At 42.1% G+C, this 17,919-nt stretch overlaps 1 protein-coding gene across 2 annotated transcripts; it reads right to left on the reverse strand.

Annotated features, from left to right (window-relative positions):
- Positions 1 to 102: 102 nt before the first annotated feature.
- Positions 103 to 16,064, reverse strand: smg5 (SMG5 nonsense mediated mRNA decay factor). 2 transcript variants are annotated; one of them, XM_033980712.2, is made up of 22 exons: positions 15,672 to 16,064; positions 14,057 to 14,155; positions 12,811 to 12,934; positions 11,713 to 11,869; positions 11,146 to 11,235; positions 10,940 to 11,029; positions 9,713 to 9,791; positions 8,845 to 8,970; positions 7,978 to 8,046; positions 7,247 to 7,467; positions 6,770 to 6,907; positions 5,898 to 6,695; positions 5,647 to 5,819; positions 5,503 to 5,578; positions 5,239 to 5,420; positions 4,952 to 5,110; positions 4,820 to 4,879; positions 4,277 to 4,436; positions 3,864 to 3,954; positions 2,856 to 2,930; positions 2,643 to 2,781; positions 103 to 1,907 (listed from the first exon to the last, which is right to left on the reverse strand). In XM_033980712.2, the coding sequence occupies exons 1-22, from the start codon at positions 15,734 to 15,736 to the stop codon at positions 1,824 to 1,826; spliced, it is 3,255 nt and encodes a 1,084-aa protein (XP_033836603.1). In that variant the 5' UTR covers positions 15,737 to 16,064; the 3' UTR covers positions 103 to 1,823. The 2 variants fall into 2 exon arrangements, with proteins under 2 accessions (XP_033836603.1, XP_033836605.1); XM_033980714.2 differs by having other exon boundaries at positions 5,239 to 5,417; positions 15,672 to 16,045.
- Positions 16,065 to 17,919: the final 1,855 nt, after the last annotated feature.

The following is a 17,919-nucleotide window of genomic DNA, read 5'->3' on the forward strand; positions in this document are numbered from 1 at the left end:
CTAATCCTATAGTTTAGACCCAGGATTCTTGTATTTAGCAAGAATCCTGGTCTTATTTTAATACACACAAGAATGAAATGAAATAAACAGATCTCACTCAGATTCAAATGCACCAGCTCAAATTTTAATAACTCAAATCATGTCTTTACTGTGGGACTGATCCCTCACGATGCATTCAGCAGTCCTCAATAAATACAGGTGGGTTTCATTGGAGAAGTGACTTTAGATTAGCACAAACTATAATGTCCCCTGTCTCTCACCCCCTTAACATTCATGCACACTGCACCAGCCTGGCCGTACAAAAAACAACTTAATTTGGGTAAAAAAATAAAATGGTTCTTTCGCTCACACAGCACGATATAGAGTCACGGTACAGGAACACAGCAAAGTAGGGCTGAAGGATTCTAACGAACCAGCAAATCACAAAGGGCATTTCGTAATAAGTACTAGAAGTAACTACACACTGTATGGGGTCTTTTATAAAACCTGCTAACCCTGTAGTTGTAGTAAACATTCTTGTATAATTTCAGTAGTTAACGGTCTTTAAAAGGTGCACTGTGTAACTTTTCTGATGGAGCGGTTGGTGAATGTTGCCTTTTTTCCCCAATTACAGGTGTTATTGGCGAAATGCATTTGTCCTTTGAGCAGACTTGCCTCTTCACAGATCTGACCTATAACTTGGGAGTGGTTACGTGGCTTGCTTGTCTACGTGGGACAATCCAGGCAAATCAAAAGTATCGAAAGTCAGATACTAAACGAGCATTGAAACTAGACAGTCATTTTAGCAGATATCGATACTAAAAAAGTCACTCACAGGACAGAAATGAACCTTTCCTGAATAGATTTAGAAAGATCTTGAGCTGTATCAGAACAAGTTTAAGACACAATAAACTAGTATTTTAATATCGTGACAATACTACAAACCAATAAAATCGTAATGGAGACAACCAGATAGCTCACCCTCCACCACAAATGTTCCACAGCGCACCTTTACTGCTTCAATGCTTCCAGAAGTGTTTAAAAGTTACTGTAAACTCAATATTTATTTAAAAATGTACTGATACTTTGCTGCAGATGTCATCAACATTCCCTGGGGGTGTGATGCTAACTGTAGGCTCTGCTCTGTCTGAAGTTCTGTTAGACTTTAATCTGAGCTTTGTTTTAACATGATCTAACAATAAAGAACTTAGGTGAGCCGATTCGTGCTGTTAAACAAATCCTTCTCAAATAACATTACAGCCATAGCTAGCTAGCGTTAGCCAACAGTATTTCAGTATTTTTTCTTGAGTTTTTATTTTAAAACTTTTTTGACAGTGCATTATGTCTCCATACTACTAACTGCTGAACATTCCACCATAGATATATGTAGAACACCCCCAGAGTGATGTCATTGCAAAGTACCAATAGCAAATTGCCTACGTGACTGAACAACTGCAATGATTTTTTTTTTTTTTTTTATCCCCAGCCCTATTGCAAAAGAAGCCACACGAAAACATAGGGAAGAGGCCAGTGCTACAGCGCCTGGCCTTTGAGCAGGGGGTGGATTAGACCCCCTGCCCTCACATGTTTAAATCTGTGTGTGTGAGCCTTGTCAGTGGTCACACTGACAGACCCCCACCTCAAAGTTCCTCCTCCGCTGTCCCGCTCCTGGAGAAGAGGAGCCACACGTTGCACCACCATTCCGCTGAGTGAGCCCCCGAAGCGGCCTCGGGAGCCCGCACTCTGCCTCCTGTTGAATGGGTGATGCCTTTTGGAGATTAACAGCTAAATATTGGGAGAAAGAGAGGGGCGAGCGTCGTGTCTGAGCCGGGTCCCGGGGCCCCTCAGCCCATCTCTTTCCACTGCTGGTAGAAAAGGCGGACATTCTTCAGCTCCATGCCCGCTGCTGCCGCAGCCTGGAGCGCCGACTGGACAGATACACACAGACAGGCAGAGGTTAGCATTAATGTAGCATAATACATTTGAATTCTAACACACTTTTCATAGCTTGCATTCAGGTTGTTTTTTTGGCTAATAATGATGAGTGTGTCTGCAGTGTCCCGGCTGTTTAACTGGAGACTTCATTTTCTTGTTTTAAATGTCAGATTTCATTTCATTTTAGATTTACTGTTTTGAGCTTTTACAAAAGGAAATGTTATTACTCACGATTGAAACTCATATAATGATGCCACTTAATAACAAAGTTCCAGTGGGGGGTATAAAGCTAACTTGAGGCACTGCTCTGTTTGAATTTGTTACTCAGGTCTTTAATCTGAGCTTGATGGTCAAACACAATTTGACCATCAAGATCTGACTTAGTTGGATCTACAAAAGGTGAGCTGGTTTGTGCTGTTAAACAAGCCCCTCTCAAATAACATTACAGTCACAAGGTTGTTAGCATTAGCCGACAATGTTTTCAGTTAGCTACTCTGATCTTGTTGAAAACAAAACATCTACACATAACTATGAAGGCTCGTATTGATCACAGGCTCCTGAAAATTTGTTTGGAATGTTTTTGGACATTCCAGTGAAAACCACATAAAAGTTACATTACTATACAAGGACAGATTAACAAAGACATAACCAACAGATGAATGGAGAAGTTGGGCCTATTACACTGTATGTAAACATAGAGGTCTCAGATGTGCAGGAGAGCTCCTCACCTTCATAGCTGCAGACTGAGCAGACATCTCGTCCACATCGCGCCCAGTGAGGATGGTCACCATGCCGGCCGTGTCCTCCTCTCCAAGGCTCTGGGACACAGTGAGCTGTCGGCAGCTGTCCACCATCTTGTACAAGTGCCTAAGAACACAGAGTTACTATAGCATCCTGAAGAGACTATGTAATAAGATATAATGTCTAATGATGCACCATACCAGGCTTCTATGTCCAGACGCTTCATTTTGTCTCTTTCAAAGCTCCGCCCCACTTCTTTCTGACAGCGGATGTACCTGCAAAACAAACAGAGGACATACTTACTGAAGGCTCTGTGTCTGCTCTGGTCTTGACCCTCAAACTAATCATTTAGAACATGTGCTCTCAGTGAGACACCTCATTAATTTTCATTGGAAACTGGAAAAACAGCCTCTTTCTTACGGGCTTAATGGGGCATGTACCCTGTGCTCTTAATGTTTTAAAATGGTACTACAATCGCAACTGAACATGTGTTGCCAGAGCCTTAACCTGCAGATAGAGGACACATACAAGTTTGAAGCTTGTCTCATTCTCAGTTTATGGACGGGCCTCATGTGAAATCTCAGAACCTCCAGGTTTCACTCACTGAGCTGCAGAGGCTGCACTAGCACTGATTCATGATTGTCTGTGCTGGGGTTTAGGTAGTGACCATTCAGATCAGAGAGAGGCATTTTAGGTTTAAACCAACTGGATTTCAGCTTTAAAACTGGTAACACAAATGAGACTCATGAGGCTCATTTTGGTTTGTGATTGGATAATGGTCTTGAACCAAAAAATCTAATTATAAAAGAAAACAACAACAATAAATCAGAATTACTGTTATCAGTAAAAGTTATATTTGATTTGAACATATTTGTCTCATATCTGGGGACACAGGTCATGTTTATGGAATTTTAAATAAGAATCTTACATATAGTCCTTTAAAAAGCGCTTCTGCAACAGTCCAATGTCTTTCTGGACATGTGGATAGCGACCTGTGTACATTATTTGTGTCGAGAAAAACTATTTGAGCAAGTTCAAGGTTGTTGCTAAAGACGTACTATATAGATTACCACAACTATAACATTACAGCAAAACATGGTAACATTTTGTACAGAAGTGTGAAATTGTAATTGCAATAAATTTTTCAGATTTAATATAATTTAATATAATCTAGCTCAGCTCAAGTAAATGATGGGAGAGTAGCAGACCTGTTTCCTTTCCGAAACTCTGTCTCTAGAAAGCGGATGCCATCTCGGGCCCCAGGTGTGTCTTTCTTCAGTCTGTCCAGGCTGTCGATCACTACAAAACACACCACGGTTATGTCACCAGCCTTTTCACTACTCAAACATTTGAGAATGAAACAAAATACAACTCTGGGTTTTTGAGGAGGTAACAACATTACAACATGACTTAAAGTTCACAACAGTGCTTTTAACAGTAACATAGTACCTTTAATATATTGTTGTGCACTGTCCCTGTACTAATACAAAAAAGCATACCATAGCTCATGTAGATGCACAAGAGGCACAGAGAAGTGCTGTGTCTGCATGTGCGCGTGTGTGTGGGCGCGTCTGTTCGTGTCTGTTCGTGCGCGTGTATGTCTGCGCACGCGCGTCTGTACCTGTGCGGGGGATGATGATGATGAAGCAGCCACTGTTGGCCAGCTGCCTGAGAAGGGGCAGGTGTTGGCACAAGGCTGCTGCGTCTGGGACCAGGTACGGGGACATGGAGGACTGGGCTTTGGGCTGCTGCAGACTGCCCTCTAGCTGAGACACCTCCAACTGCACACAGCAACAGCACAGAGGGTTATCAGAGACCAGTGACCACACTGGTCAAAAACAGGCGGAAGGAAGAAAGGAAACAAGTGTCATTTTATACAAAATATCTTTATAGCAATCTGTGTCATTGTAATTTCAGATTGAAAGTTCAAATATTTTATATCAACCACAGTAGTTTGTAAAGTTCTGAGGCTAAAAATCACTGATATACTGTTGGCTTCATTAACCCAAGTCTGGACCAACCCATTCTCATCACATGCCCCGAGTTACAGACAGACGTTTTACCTCTTGTAACCTGAACATACGTTTGTTTGAGCTTAATCACACAGAACAGGATCTCTTCATACAGGAGGTGGACACATAGTGAGACTAAACCTAATACAGACCTGCAGTCGAAGCTGAGCCATGTCCCTCATCAGGCGGTTCCTGCGAGCCTCCTCTTCAGCCTGGGGACACAAGTCATGAGGTTACACCAATGCACATGTGTTAGCTTAAAGCCAGTGGAGAATGCACCCTACCATTCGGAAGTGGGCCTGGGCCTGCTGCAGCAGACCGTCTTGCTCTGACTGGCTGATGCTGGTGAAGATGCCTGCCTCTGGGTTAAAGTGCAAGATGTCCCCCTGAAGCTTGGTCAGGAAGTGTCCGAAGCTCCGAATACAGCAGACACGCACCACACACTGTCACAAAACACAAGTCATCATGCATCCTGAATTGAACTAAAACAGGTGTTTTGTTCAGCAAGCCTGCACCACAGTGTTGTACAAGCGCTCTAAAGCCTGTGTAGAGTGGAGTGAGCAGTGTGTACCTCCTGCAGGGGGCTGAGGGGAGGCCCGTGCTGGCTCCAGTCCATCTTCCTGTGGGCTGTGCTCAGAGCAGGGAGCAGCCGCAGGGCTCTGTCCTCTGGAAGCAACACAGACTGGACCAGGTCTGCCTGTTCACTGAGGCGCAGCAGCTCCAGCACCTCTGAACTGAGGCTCAGTTCTACTGCTAAACAACACACACACTGAGCTTCTCATAGTCTGCACATGCTCACGCATTGTCAAAACACTGTCCTAAAGACCTCACTCACCAGAGTCGAGGAGCTTGGAGGCGTCAGGAAGCAGGTTGAGCAGCACAGACAGGCGGTTCCACAGACTCTGGGAGCTCTGCACACAGGGACATACTAAAGCCACACAGTACAAGCCAAACATCATGTGACGTATGTGTCACTTACCTGGGCACACATCAGAATTATGTCAGTGTTTGTTCTCAACCAATCAACAAACACCTTCACCACCTGAATCAGGCCTTGACTGGTCAGAATCTCCATCTTCTCCAGCAGGCTCTTCTCATTGGTTGTTGGGGAGTGTGTGTTCTGTTGACTGCCCTCTGAGTCGGATTCAAAATCTACAAGAAAGGTGAGTTTTGATTTTGACTACAATCGTTTCTCCAGACCAACACTGTCACTCTTGTATAAAGTCTTACCAGTGTCACTGGTTCCATTGGCTGTGCTGACGCCTACACCCCCCTGTGGAGGGGCACTTTCCTGTGAAGGGGGCGCAGTGTCACTTTGGGGGGTAATGGTAGTGGGTTTTGGGGTGGGGGCACTCGGGGACTTAAGCAGTTGGTTGCTGAAGGTGGGGGCCAGGCGAAAGCAGCGCTTGGCCTGGAACAGTTGGGAGGACATGGCCTGGAGGTTAGAGCTGATGCTGGGGTCGGGGTGTGTGAGGGGGCCGTTGGTGGTGGGAGGCGGCTCCTCTCTTTGGACCTGGCTGTTAGATTGCTCTTCTCTTTGAGATGGGCCCTGATGCTCTGAGCTCTCCTCTATGTCCTCCAGGTCTGAGCGGGACTCCTGACTGTTCATGTCCGAGTCTGTCTCCACATCGAAGGCCGTTCCCCCATCCTCGTCCTCTGAGCCGCTGTCCCAGCTGGCCTGGCCCACCACGGCCCCTCTCTTGGGGTCCCTCTTGAGGACAGGGGGGTTGGTGGCGCTGGGGTTTGGGCTGGGGGCGGGCTTGATAACCTCCTCCTCCTCATCCTCCTCACTGTCGAAGCCTTCGCTCAGGTCGCTGTCATCCTGTCCCGTGGTGTGTTTGCGTGGGCAGCGCCGGCGCCTCAGCCTGGACAGACGAGTGTACTTCTTCTTGTGTTTGTGCTTGTCCTGGTCGGCCGTGTCTGCGTGGAGCTCGTCCTTCTGCCCGCTCTGTGCCCGCTCCTGCTCTAGAGAGCCATTGTGCAGAGGCTTTTCTGTGAGCTCGGACACAGGAGCCAGGTCTACCTCATCTGAAATGACAGACAGCTGCTTTACACTGAAACCACATGACTACACAGACTATTGTTGTCATTAAGGCACTTACCTGGGCCTTCGGTGTTGAGAGGGGGCACCTGAGTCTCTGCCTCCTCCAGCTCAGCCTGCAGACGGATGTTGACGTGGTTCACCAGGTGGGAGAACAAGGCCAGGGTAAAAGCGATAGATGCACTGTACTGCTTAGAGCCTGCCAAACATAGAGCCAGAGCAGTTTGTATTGTCATTGTGTAACCCAGTGAAGTAGGTTCAGTTAGTTAAAGAGGAGGTATTACACTTCTATGGGTATTAATTGCTACCACATAAGGTATTTAGTAAGTTCACCTCCCCTCCCTTTGCTCTCCACGCTCCATTTTGCAGAATACCTCCTATAGAAACTAATCCTCAATATTAGAATACGCTCTCATTGCTGGGCTTTGCTCCATTGGGCAAAACACTTCACATACCATATCGTTTAAATACCACTCAGAATCCAACTGTAGCAACCATAAAAGAAGGTGCATACAAAAAGAGAACATGAGCCACAAACCTCCTCTCTTCAGGCTGTGCACCACCATGAGGCAGATGACCACCATCTTGAAGAGCAGGGTGTCGGGGAGGGTGGGGCAGGGGCTGTCGTGGGCGTCCTCTTCCTCTGCACAGGGGGAGTGCACGGGCGCATTTGGGTTCGGAGGGGGCAGGTAAAACAGCACCAGATTAAAGTCCTCCAGCACTGACTGGCACAGGGTGGTCAACTCCACATCCACCAGGCTGCACCCGCCCACAGCAGAGGAGACATCCAATCAACACAGTTAAATCAACTTTCAAATTCAAATGGTCACAGTTAGATTTAAGATAATTTTGCACTGCATTTATACTTTCAACCAATGCCCATTCTGTGTTCTGTTAAATATCAACCAGAGGGCACAGTATAGAAAGAAGAAAGCAAAACAAAAACACAGATGTATTACAATAGCGAGAAATACCCTATCCAGTTTAGACCAGTCTCTTATTATTTTATTTATACCTGTTTCTTTTATTAAGTAATTTTAGATGAATATTACAATTTAAAATGTGAAAATTATAACATAATAATCCACTGGTGTCATAGATTATAACTATAGAGCAGACACAATATGTCTTCTTTAAATCGTATTTGTTGGAAAAAATGTCAACAAAATTAGGTCAGAGCAACAGCATGGGATGTCTTGAAATAATTTTGCGTTTCAACATCGTTGAGCCATTAAAAAACTATGCTGGTTCAGAGACATATTTTCACACCTGTTTTTGGGCTGCAGAAGACTCTGGAGGTACATGAAGCTCACCAACAGACGCTTCATGTCTTTGGACCTATGGGGGACAGAAACAATATATGAAACTATATACAACATGTATTCTATCCATTTTTACTTCCACATAAGTAAACCTAAATGTGATTTTAATGGCCGTTTATATCATTTACTTTACTTTAGTAATCCAATAGTTTGATTGCATAAAACTGGTGATGTCATCACAGTATACTGTCTAAAGAGTGTTTTGTTCTTTTGTTTTTTTTAATCATTGTGGTATCAGAATTGGTATTTAGTATTGAAATTTTACTATCGTGACAACACTAGTTTCTTCTCACACACTCATTATACAAAGCTTTTATATTGTTTTATCCTTAACTGTCCAAGTTGTCTGAACAAGCCAATAAAAAAATAAATAAAAATAATAATTAAAACATTTTATAAAATTAGCTCAGAAATAGTTCACACAAGTCCAACAGAGGCTTAAAAGGCCCATATTGCACTAGTTTCTGATCTATGTTATGTTTTGACCTGGAGTTGTGTTTTGTTTCATTCACACATGTTTAACACACAAACCTGCATATTTAGGCTGAGTTCTTCTCTCAAACAGAAAACACTCTTTGTGATGTCATGTGGTAAAACTGGAAGTGCTTCACCTTGTTTTTAAACTCTATCACAAGGCGGAACAGAGCATTTTGAGTTTTGCAGATGTAGTCAGACTAATAATAAAAGGTTATTCAAACGTGTGTGAATGAAACAAAACACACATCTGGGTACACTTTTGAAATGCTTCTAACATGACTTAAAGCGTACAGAGTAAATTTTGTGTAATATGACACTGTTCTAGAGCAGGCCGTACCTCTGTCTTGACGGGGACAGCTTCTTCAGCTCCTGTTTCTTCACCTGCTGGTACATCTTGGCAGCTTTGTCGAAGAGGCGTTTGAGGTTGCCATACGCGCCCTCAAAGGGGGTCTCTGATTGAATACTGCCACAGAGAGAACACAAAGCAGCGATTAGGCATCAGCAAATCAAATCTAATGCTTTTTAAAGTTATTGTATTGCCCTGAACTAATGTTTTTCAAGATATCGTTAAACAAAGGAAGCACTTATGTTCAACTTTGAATCCAGAATGATTCAAAGTTGAAGACAAGACATTTAAAATCCTGTTGTTTGTATTTTTTTTTTTAGATTAAATGCCAGTTGAAATGAGATGCAAAGTGGATTAATACTATTTTATTTTTTGTCCAGAACCAGACCAGAATAGAATTTTTACCAACTAGCCTAGAGTGCCTGGTGTGGAGGTAAAGCATCTGCCTTGGATTAGAAGATTGCAGGTTCAAACCTCAGAGGGGACAGTTGATACACTGGGCAGAATAGATACGTGTGCCCCAAAGTTCTTTTCCCGCTGTCAGATGTGTGTTCTAAACCAAAACACGATGCTATATCTACTTCTTGGCCTTCCATATCAATTATTTTTGTGAAACTGACTGTAAACTGAACAGAAATGACCCAAACTCAAAATTGACAGCCTTTCAACTGTGTGTTATCCTTCATTATCATAAAGGCGACGTGGACCCTTCAAAGGAGATTACACTGGCCTCTCATGGCCGTTCTGCTGTTCAAAAGAAGAATTCATTTTAAGTGGTTATTTCCTTCATTTCTTACATACTGCACCTTTAAAGTAACCTTAAACCGTTTGAAAGGAGTGTCCCTGTCGCGTGACTCACCAGCGTAGGTAGTAGTAAGTGGCTTCCACGTTGTAAAACTTGCTTCCTGCCAGTGTGCCCAGCTGGTTAAAAGGCATGCCTGCAGTGAACAGAACCATCATTAATAGTCTCTAGGTTGTGTATAATTGAGCTAGAGCAGGGGGTCTGCAACCTTTTTCATTTCATTACAAACTGATGCACTTAAAATACAGAGTTGATATAGTGATTATTATGACAGGCCTACAGTAGAGCCGATTGTTTAATATATGAAAGCTGGGACAATATATTTTGGGGCTCAATATTTATTGCGTGTACACCTTATTTGTAATAGTGAGGAGATTTTACATATTTAAGTATTAACATGAGACAAGCTGTAGAGCATAGAATAAATCACTTTTGTGGCTGATTATTATTTCATTTTGCTGTTTATTTGTTGCAGCTCTGGCCTTTTAATGATATAGTATGATAAAAATGTGTTTACTGGAATTATCCTGCTTTGTGTCAGTGGCAGTAGTTTCAGTATTATCATGCTTCAAAATGTTATTGGGACAAGTCTGCTCTACTATTTGTGATTACTAATAAACTGTAAATTTAAACATGTTAAAATGAGTGTTGCTCAACACTGGAGTTATTGCAGGTGTGAGAGGTCTGAGGAAAGTCATTTCCTGCATCCTTAGGAATTTTAGATGTAATTTTATTTTTAAAATTTTGTTTCAGTGAGCGACCTCCAAAATAATCATTCAGCCAATAAATGTTGGGCAGTCTGCTGATCCCGTGCTCATATTTCACAGACTCACGCATCATGGTCAAAAAAAGGAAACAGAGGTGCTTGAATTGTTTAAATGGTTGGACATGGTTTTACTCTTAGGAGCCCCAGCCCTTAAGTGCTCAGAGTCTTTACTCTTGTAACTTCTGCTCTGGGAACAAAAGCCCCAAAGAGCACTACAGTGAGGACACTCTTCTCAGGACATCTGAGCTTATGTTTTATCTTACTCTCTATGCCCTGATCTTGCACACTGGTCCCGACAGGTGCCACAGCAGCACTGAAGGATAGGTCAAATGCAGAGGATAGATTTCCCTAAAGGGCCAATAACCACAGAGATATTAACCATAAACCAGGTCAAACCATCAGCATTTAGAAACTTAAAAGACACAAACTGTAAACACGGCACTTCTTTTGCTTGACTCTTTCCTGGGACATAATGAAAGATGCAGATTTTAGAAATGCGCTGCTGTTGCTCCACTCACCAACATGAGGCATGACACACAGAGCCTGGTGATAGAACCTCTCGGCCAGCTGCTCAGTCTCCACTCCTGCGAGCTCGTTCTGATAACGTGCTGAAGGGAGGAGACCATTTACAGTTCAGTCAGGGACCAGGTCAAATGTGTTCAAACGTATGACTTGTGCTTCAAATGTAAACATGTAAAGTCCAATATTAGTGTGTTAACTTTACCTAAATCTCCGAGGTAGACCAGGCATCGATGGCATGCTAACTGAGCCCATTCCATCTCTTTGGGAGAGGCAGACAAAGCCTTCTTGCGAACTGTGAAAATACAACAAGGACTTTAATGTTAGATCATAATTAGCGTAAAACTGGTAACTGAGCTAACGGCTAACAAACTTTCAGGTGAGATTTCTGAACTTGTCTGGTGAATGTCTACCGACACTAAACCTCCTCTGTTAGATGTGACTGTGAGGAGAGCAGATAAATGACATAAATATCTTGAAATAAACATTTTATATACTTTAACATGGGAACTGCCTTTACCATTAATTTGTATGCGAAGGAGCGTTCGACTTGACGCAACCCTGGATAACAATGGGCAGAGATAGAGAATTTCACATCTCTGAATGTCTATGCTATAATGGGGCACCGATGACCCTGTCCTGATTTAAATAGCTGCTTTGGGTCAGTGACGTCTGATGGACAGAATTCAGCACAAACAATAGCGCTCTAACCCACAATACCATCCGTGACATGAGGTGTAAATGTGCTGGTGGTGTTGACCGGGGGGCTGACCGATGAGAGGGTCTGACACGTGGGTCCAGTCCATGCAGTGGCGCAGTTCCAGCTGGTAGTGTGACTGGATGTAGAGGAGCAGGTGCTGGTAGAAGCCCACCCCAGCGATGAGATGAGTGCGGTAGGCACACTCCAGGACGCTGTGGCTATGGATGTGCTGCCAACACAGTCACACAATGTTACAAGTTTGCTCCAAAAGAGTTAACATCAACTTATTTACCGTAAATTTCAAACTATTGAGTGTACCTGAATATAAGCCACACCAGCTAAATTTTAAAAGAAAATACATTTTGTACATACATATAAGCCGCACTTGTTGTTGTAAAATGAGATATTTGCCCAGAAAGACGGTACACAAAGTTTTTTTTTGTTTTAATTTAAGATATGCTTTTTTCAAACTGTGCCTAAAATCTGCAGTATGGCACCAACAGGCCATCAACACGGGACAAACATATATGCAGGTTTAGAAAACTTCCTCTGAAAGCTTTTGTCGTCTTTTTACATTGACTAAGTTCTTCCCGCTGCCGCCTCCAATGTCGCACCATTGATTCATTAATGCCAAACTGAGGTGCAATGGCTCCATTTCCTTCTTTGATGCTAGATCCATTGCCTTTAACTTAAAAATTTAAAAGCTGCATCATTTGCATTTCTTCGTGTTTTCCATGATGAGGGTGTGTGCATGATGTGCAAAATGACAGTTCAAAATCAAAAGTAGTGTGTTCTTCAGTGCACAATCTTTCCTCACGTTTGTCTCACTTTTGCATTTACCAGTAGAGTGCCCCCCGCTGGCCGTTAGCCAGTAAAAATCTATAAATTAGCCGCACCGCTATATAAGCTGCAGGGTTCAAAGTGTGGGAAACAAAGTAGCGGCTTATAGTCCGAAATTAACGGTATTTCTTTTTAAAATTGCTATAGGTTTAGAAATGCCACTGCACATGTTTCAGAAACCATTATTCAGATATTAACAAACAATGATGAGGTTCAAGATTTTTGAGTTTTCTCCAAGTTTTCTTCAACTGATCAGTGACATCTCATTAGTTTGTATCTCCGCTGATAGAAAGATGACTACAGAGGATACTTGCAGATATCCAAACTCACCTTCTTGTTGGTCTTGATGACTTGGATGACTTCGTAGTAGACCTTCCTCCAAAGCACCTCCTCAGCCTTACGGCCATAGTCCACGGGGTGCAGGAACATGAGTTTGACACACAGCTCCCTCAGCCTGACAACAACAAGCAGACACTGATCATCACAAGTGCAAACCCTGCAGCAACACTAGAGACATCTGTCAGGACACCCTGGGGAGATTCCAGTCAGTAGAAACAAGCACAGTTTTGTTTCAATGGCAATTTTTAGGGACCAAAGCAGAAAGTAAAGGCCTGGATTGGATTAGATGAAATTCTGAGAGTGAAGTTTAACCTGCCTTTTACACAGCACAGTGTTTACTGGTACTTCTCTGTCTGCAGTTACAGCAGTGTACCTTGTTTGGACAGGCACATGAACAGACTTCAGGCCAAACCACAATGCTGTTCTATGATTGGTCCCATCTCCGGCCCACAGTTTTAAACTACTACTAACTAAGGAAAATTATTGTAGATATTGAATACAATCGTTTGGAGAACAAACCATTTTGTGCATAAGAAAGTGGTAACAAGAAACAAGAAAATGCTAACAGGAACCAGAAAAATAACCACCCTCCAAACTTCCCAAAACCTTTAAAAAGATCAACTATACAGAAAGTTCTTTTCTCAGCCCTGGTCCTGGGAAAGGTTCTGAATGAAAGTTTCTTGTTCAGAGTGTTTCTGCAATGTACTATTATTTTATGGGGGATTTTGAGTGATGGTAACAGGAATCACTAAAAACTTAGACACAGTTATAAAACAATACAAATTAAATAGAAATGAATTATCTTTGAAACAATAAGATTCATTTGACAGCAGTAAGAAAAAATTATTTCTTTAAGATTTTTCCTAAGATTTGCACACATTTTCACCTTACCCATCCTCTTTTAGAGACATGCCCAAAAAAACAAATTTGTGCTTTTAAACTTTTTAAAAAGTAATTTTATGGAATAATTCAGTTATTAATTTGCTTTAATACCATTGTTTAAAATATTTTTTTATTTCTTTGAGACACAAAAGATACAGATTTCGTGGAGTGACCCAACGACTCATTTCACTGACAACCTCCAGTTACAGTAAAAAGAACATTCGCCAGCTGAATGAATGCCAAGTGTCTACGGTATTTTAATTACTTCCATAAGCACTGATGTGTTCAGAGTCTCCTTTAGATGTAGTCCGATGCCTGGTCTCAAATTAGATAAAGAACTGCTTATTGGACTCACTTGTTCCGTAGGCTGATGTTCTCTGGCTTGAACACCTCTCTGTAGGACGCTTTACTGCCAATGATGACATCTAGTTTATGCACAGACTCCACCACAGCCCTGGTCACACAAGGAAGTACAGCCAATGTTACACTATCTTCTGATCTATGTTATAATGCTGTTTCTTCATCACAAACAGACCAAGTGTTGTGTTTTGTTTCATTCACACATGTTTAACACAAAAGCCCTGCATATTTAAGCTGAGTTATTCTTTCAAACAGAAAACAGTCTGTTCCACCTTGTGATGTGAAGTGCTCCACTCCTCACACCTTCACTAGAATCGATAACTTCAGCCTAGAACTGGCCATCTTTACTGAACTAAAGGTAAAAGGTAGTTGTTAACTTGAAAAGTGGAAGGTGGAACAGATCATTTTGAGCTTTGGAGATGTAGACAGACTAGTAAAGTGTTACTCAAACATGTGTGAATGAAACAAAACAACTCCAGGTGCGTTTTTGATGAGGTAACAGCATTACAACATGGTTTAAAGCTCACAAGAGTCAATTTTGTGTAATACAGGACCTTTAGAGAACAAATAAGCATATTTCACCAAATGACAAAGAGTTTAACCTATATAAACAAACATAAAACCTAGAAGAGCCTTTGTCAGTCCAGTAGCGAGGCTAGCTCTGTGTTAGCCGCTCGCACATTCGACAGGACTGGAGGCTTCCTCAATTCTAGGCATTTAGTCCGAATGGTTGAAAGATCAGCTTAATTGTCAAACTGCTAAAGCTGTCAGACAAAAATAGCAGACGACTGTTAAAGATTAGCTTAAGGAATACGGATGGTTTGGGGTGGTTTATAGAGTTGTGTTGCTTGTACACCAGTTAGTGGCAGAAATATGATGTAGTTTTGATGTAATAGCTATAGATAGCATTACACAATATAAAAACGTTTACATCCTCTTAACCCATATTCTAACAATGCAACACGCTTATGTACATTTATTCTAATTATTGTAATTGTTATTCGTTATACATTCATGGGTAATTTGTCATTTTTGTGCAATAACTGTCTGAGTCATGTAGCGAGTGAAATGCTAGGTGTCTCGTGCGCTCCCGGTGTTACGCAGAGAAATGAATCCTCAGTGAAATGAACCCTGTTTGCTGCATAATCTGTGTACTTTTAACATTAATGTCATGCACTAAATATACACGTTTTTTGTTAAGGCAGAGCAGCAGAGCGGAGCATTTGTGTTTTCTGTATGATATCAGGATGTTATCAATACATTTGTTTATGAACAGGAGCTACCAACCTTTAAGATACTAATCTGAATAATACTGCAATAATTCGTGTTATCTTTAATCGTAATTTCATCATGATGTGCAAATTAACCGATTATTGTCGCTACAAGACAGTCACTTAACGCTATACCAACAGATATTCGGTCATCATAAGAGTAAAATGCAGTGTTAGTAAATTATTTAACAGATTATTAACCCCAAAGGCCGCTCACATTGTAAATATTAGCCTATAAAGACTTCCTGAGTGTTTTAATACAGTCCGATGAGGGGTGCATTTGTCCGCAGGCTGAACTCGGCAGAACACCGGTGTGGTCCGGAAGCGGGCTGTGCTCACCTGTACTGCCGCTTGATCTGCTGGACCTTCGCCTCTGGCTCGCTGTCCTGCCCCGGTCCGCTCATTCTCCCCGTAAATCGTGGTCGCGGGTCGGCTCGGTTCCCCCTGCAGTGACAGCCGTGTTGATGTGGGGCTAGCACTGAGGCTAACTAGCGGCTACGGCGGTTTCGCTCCGGTCTGCCCGAGTCTCTGTGGTTCCGGTTCGGCGTCTCTTGGAGCAGTGCCCCCTCTACCCATTCGCTCGGAGGCCCGGGTAGAAGGGGGAGCCTGCCGTGGATCTCCAGTCCTGGTCAGCTAAAGCGTCCCGGGGTGCTGCGGCTAAAGCAGATCCGTGGAGCAGCCATAGCTTCGCAGGCGGCCATTCCCCACAGACAGCGAGCGCCCAGATATCGCGAGAGTTGGAGATCTGGCGAACTTTTTAAAAGAGGCTACATACAGTTCATTTAATTTAAAATTTTAGTAGTTCAGATTATTCTTTCTTTTGAAAACAAAAACACTTTGCACATAATTGGAAATTTAAAATGTACTACTGTATTTTTATTTATTTTTTTTACATTTGTTTAATATTTTTGCACATGCCATATGAATGTAATGGAATGTAATGCTTAAGCCTCATGCCGTTGTTCATTGTTTATATATTTGTAAAATAAAATAAATAAATAAATAAATAAATAAATAAATAAAAATAATAATAATAATAATAATAATAATAATAATAATAATTTTTAAGTAGTTCAGATTATTTTTGAGTAAATTTGAGTCTGATGCTCTGGACAGGAGGAAGGACAGGATCTGCACAGACACAGTTGGAGAAAGAGAGACAGGAGAGACACGAGGGCAGAGAATATAGAGAAAGGAGGAGAGAAAGAGAGACAGGAGGAGAGGTCGACAGCAGGGACAGGAGAGAGACAGTAGAGGCAGGAGGAGAGAGAGCAGAGACAGGAGCAAAGGAAGAGACTGGAGGAGAGAGAGACACACAAGAGAGAGGAGAGAGAGAGATGAGAAGAGAGGGAGAATCAGGAGGAGAGAGAGGTCAAAAGTTGGCTTTTGACTGGTAGTGCACCCAACCCCAATTCAAGATATTCTCTCAGCATAATGTTTGTTGGTCGCCCTCCGCTGGTGAAAACTAGGGAGCACGGCTTCAGTAAAAGATTGGTGCAGGAGAAAGAAGATAAAAAACATTGTGCACTATTTTCTGATCTATGTTATAATGTTGTTTTCTCATCACAAACAGACCTGGAGTTGTGTTTTGTTTAATTCACACATGTTTAACACACACACCCTGCATATTTAGGGTTCTTCTCTCAAAAACACTCCAAAGCTCAAAATGCTCTGTTCCACCTTGTGCTCTTCTCTGTTTTTAAACCCCATACTCCTTCACTAGAATCATTTGGGTCAGTTCAGTCCTGAAACTGCCAACCTCTACTGAACAAAAGATAAAAGGAGCTGTTAACTTGAAAACTGCTGCTTAATGCCATAACAAGGTGGAACAGAGCTTTGGAGATGTAGACAGACTAATACTAAAGGATTACTCACACATATGTGAATGAAACAAAACAGAATTCCAGGTAGGTTATACAACATGGCTTACAGCCACCAAGAATCAATTTTGTGCAATACAAGACCTTTAAGAGGGAATATGTGAATATGAAAGTCAATGTCTATCATCTCATAACTATGTTTCCTCATCAAAAAGATTACTGAAGTGGTTTTAGATGTCATCCCTGCATGTTTGAGTAATCTATCGATCTCTCCCAGGCCCTATTCAAGCCCTCCTCACGGTCAGGAGTATGAGCCCACACTTCTTATACAAGGCTTGAACAATACACAACAACTTTACAAACCTGAGGCAATGTGCAGTGGTTTCATTAGTGGGCTGACTGTGTTATGATAGTGGTAGAGTGACTAGAGCAAAGGGAGGGGAGACTCAGCATTAGATCAAAACTGAAGATAATTAAACTTTTTAATATTTTGTTTTTGGTGAATGTAGCATTTTTCAAAATGATAAACATAGTGATCTAAATGTGTAATATAACGGCAATTAAAGGTCCTATATTACACAAAACTGACTCTTGTGAGCTTTAAGTCGTATGATAATGCTCTTACCTCCTCAAAAACATACCTGGGGTTGTGTTTTGTTTTCATTCACACATGTTTGAGTAAACCTGCATTATTAGTCTGTCTACATCTCTTTTTACCCTTTAATACCCCACAGAGGTATTACATGTGTTCTCCCCTCTTTAAAATT

Source organism: Periophthalmus magnuspinnatus, chromosome 16 (genome assembly GCF_009829125.3).
Source record: "Periophthalmus magnuspinnatus isolate fPerMag1 chromosome 16, fPerMag1.2.pri, whole genome shotgun sequence".
Taxonomy (NCBI): domain Eukaryota; kingdom Metazoa; phylum Chordata; class Actinopteri; order Gobiiformes; family Gobiidae; genus Periophthalmus; species Periophthalmus magnuspinnatus.

Bases quoted from the DNA above. Each gene is read 5' to 3' on its own strand.
- smg5 (XM_033980712.2), bottom strand. From the start codon at position 15,736: ATGAGCGGACCGGGGCAGGACAGCGAGCCAGAGGCGAAGGTCCAGCAG. The intron at 5,421-5,502 runs GTGAGTGAGGTC...TGTGTTGTTTAG, and splicing joins CTCCAAGCTCCTCGACTCTG to CAGTAGAACTGAGCCTCAGT. The intron at 5,111-5,238 runs GTACACACTGCT...GTTTTGTGACAG, and splicing joins CCCTCAGCCCCCTGCAGGAG to TGTGTGGTGCGTGTCTGCTG.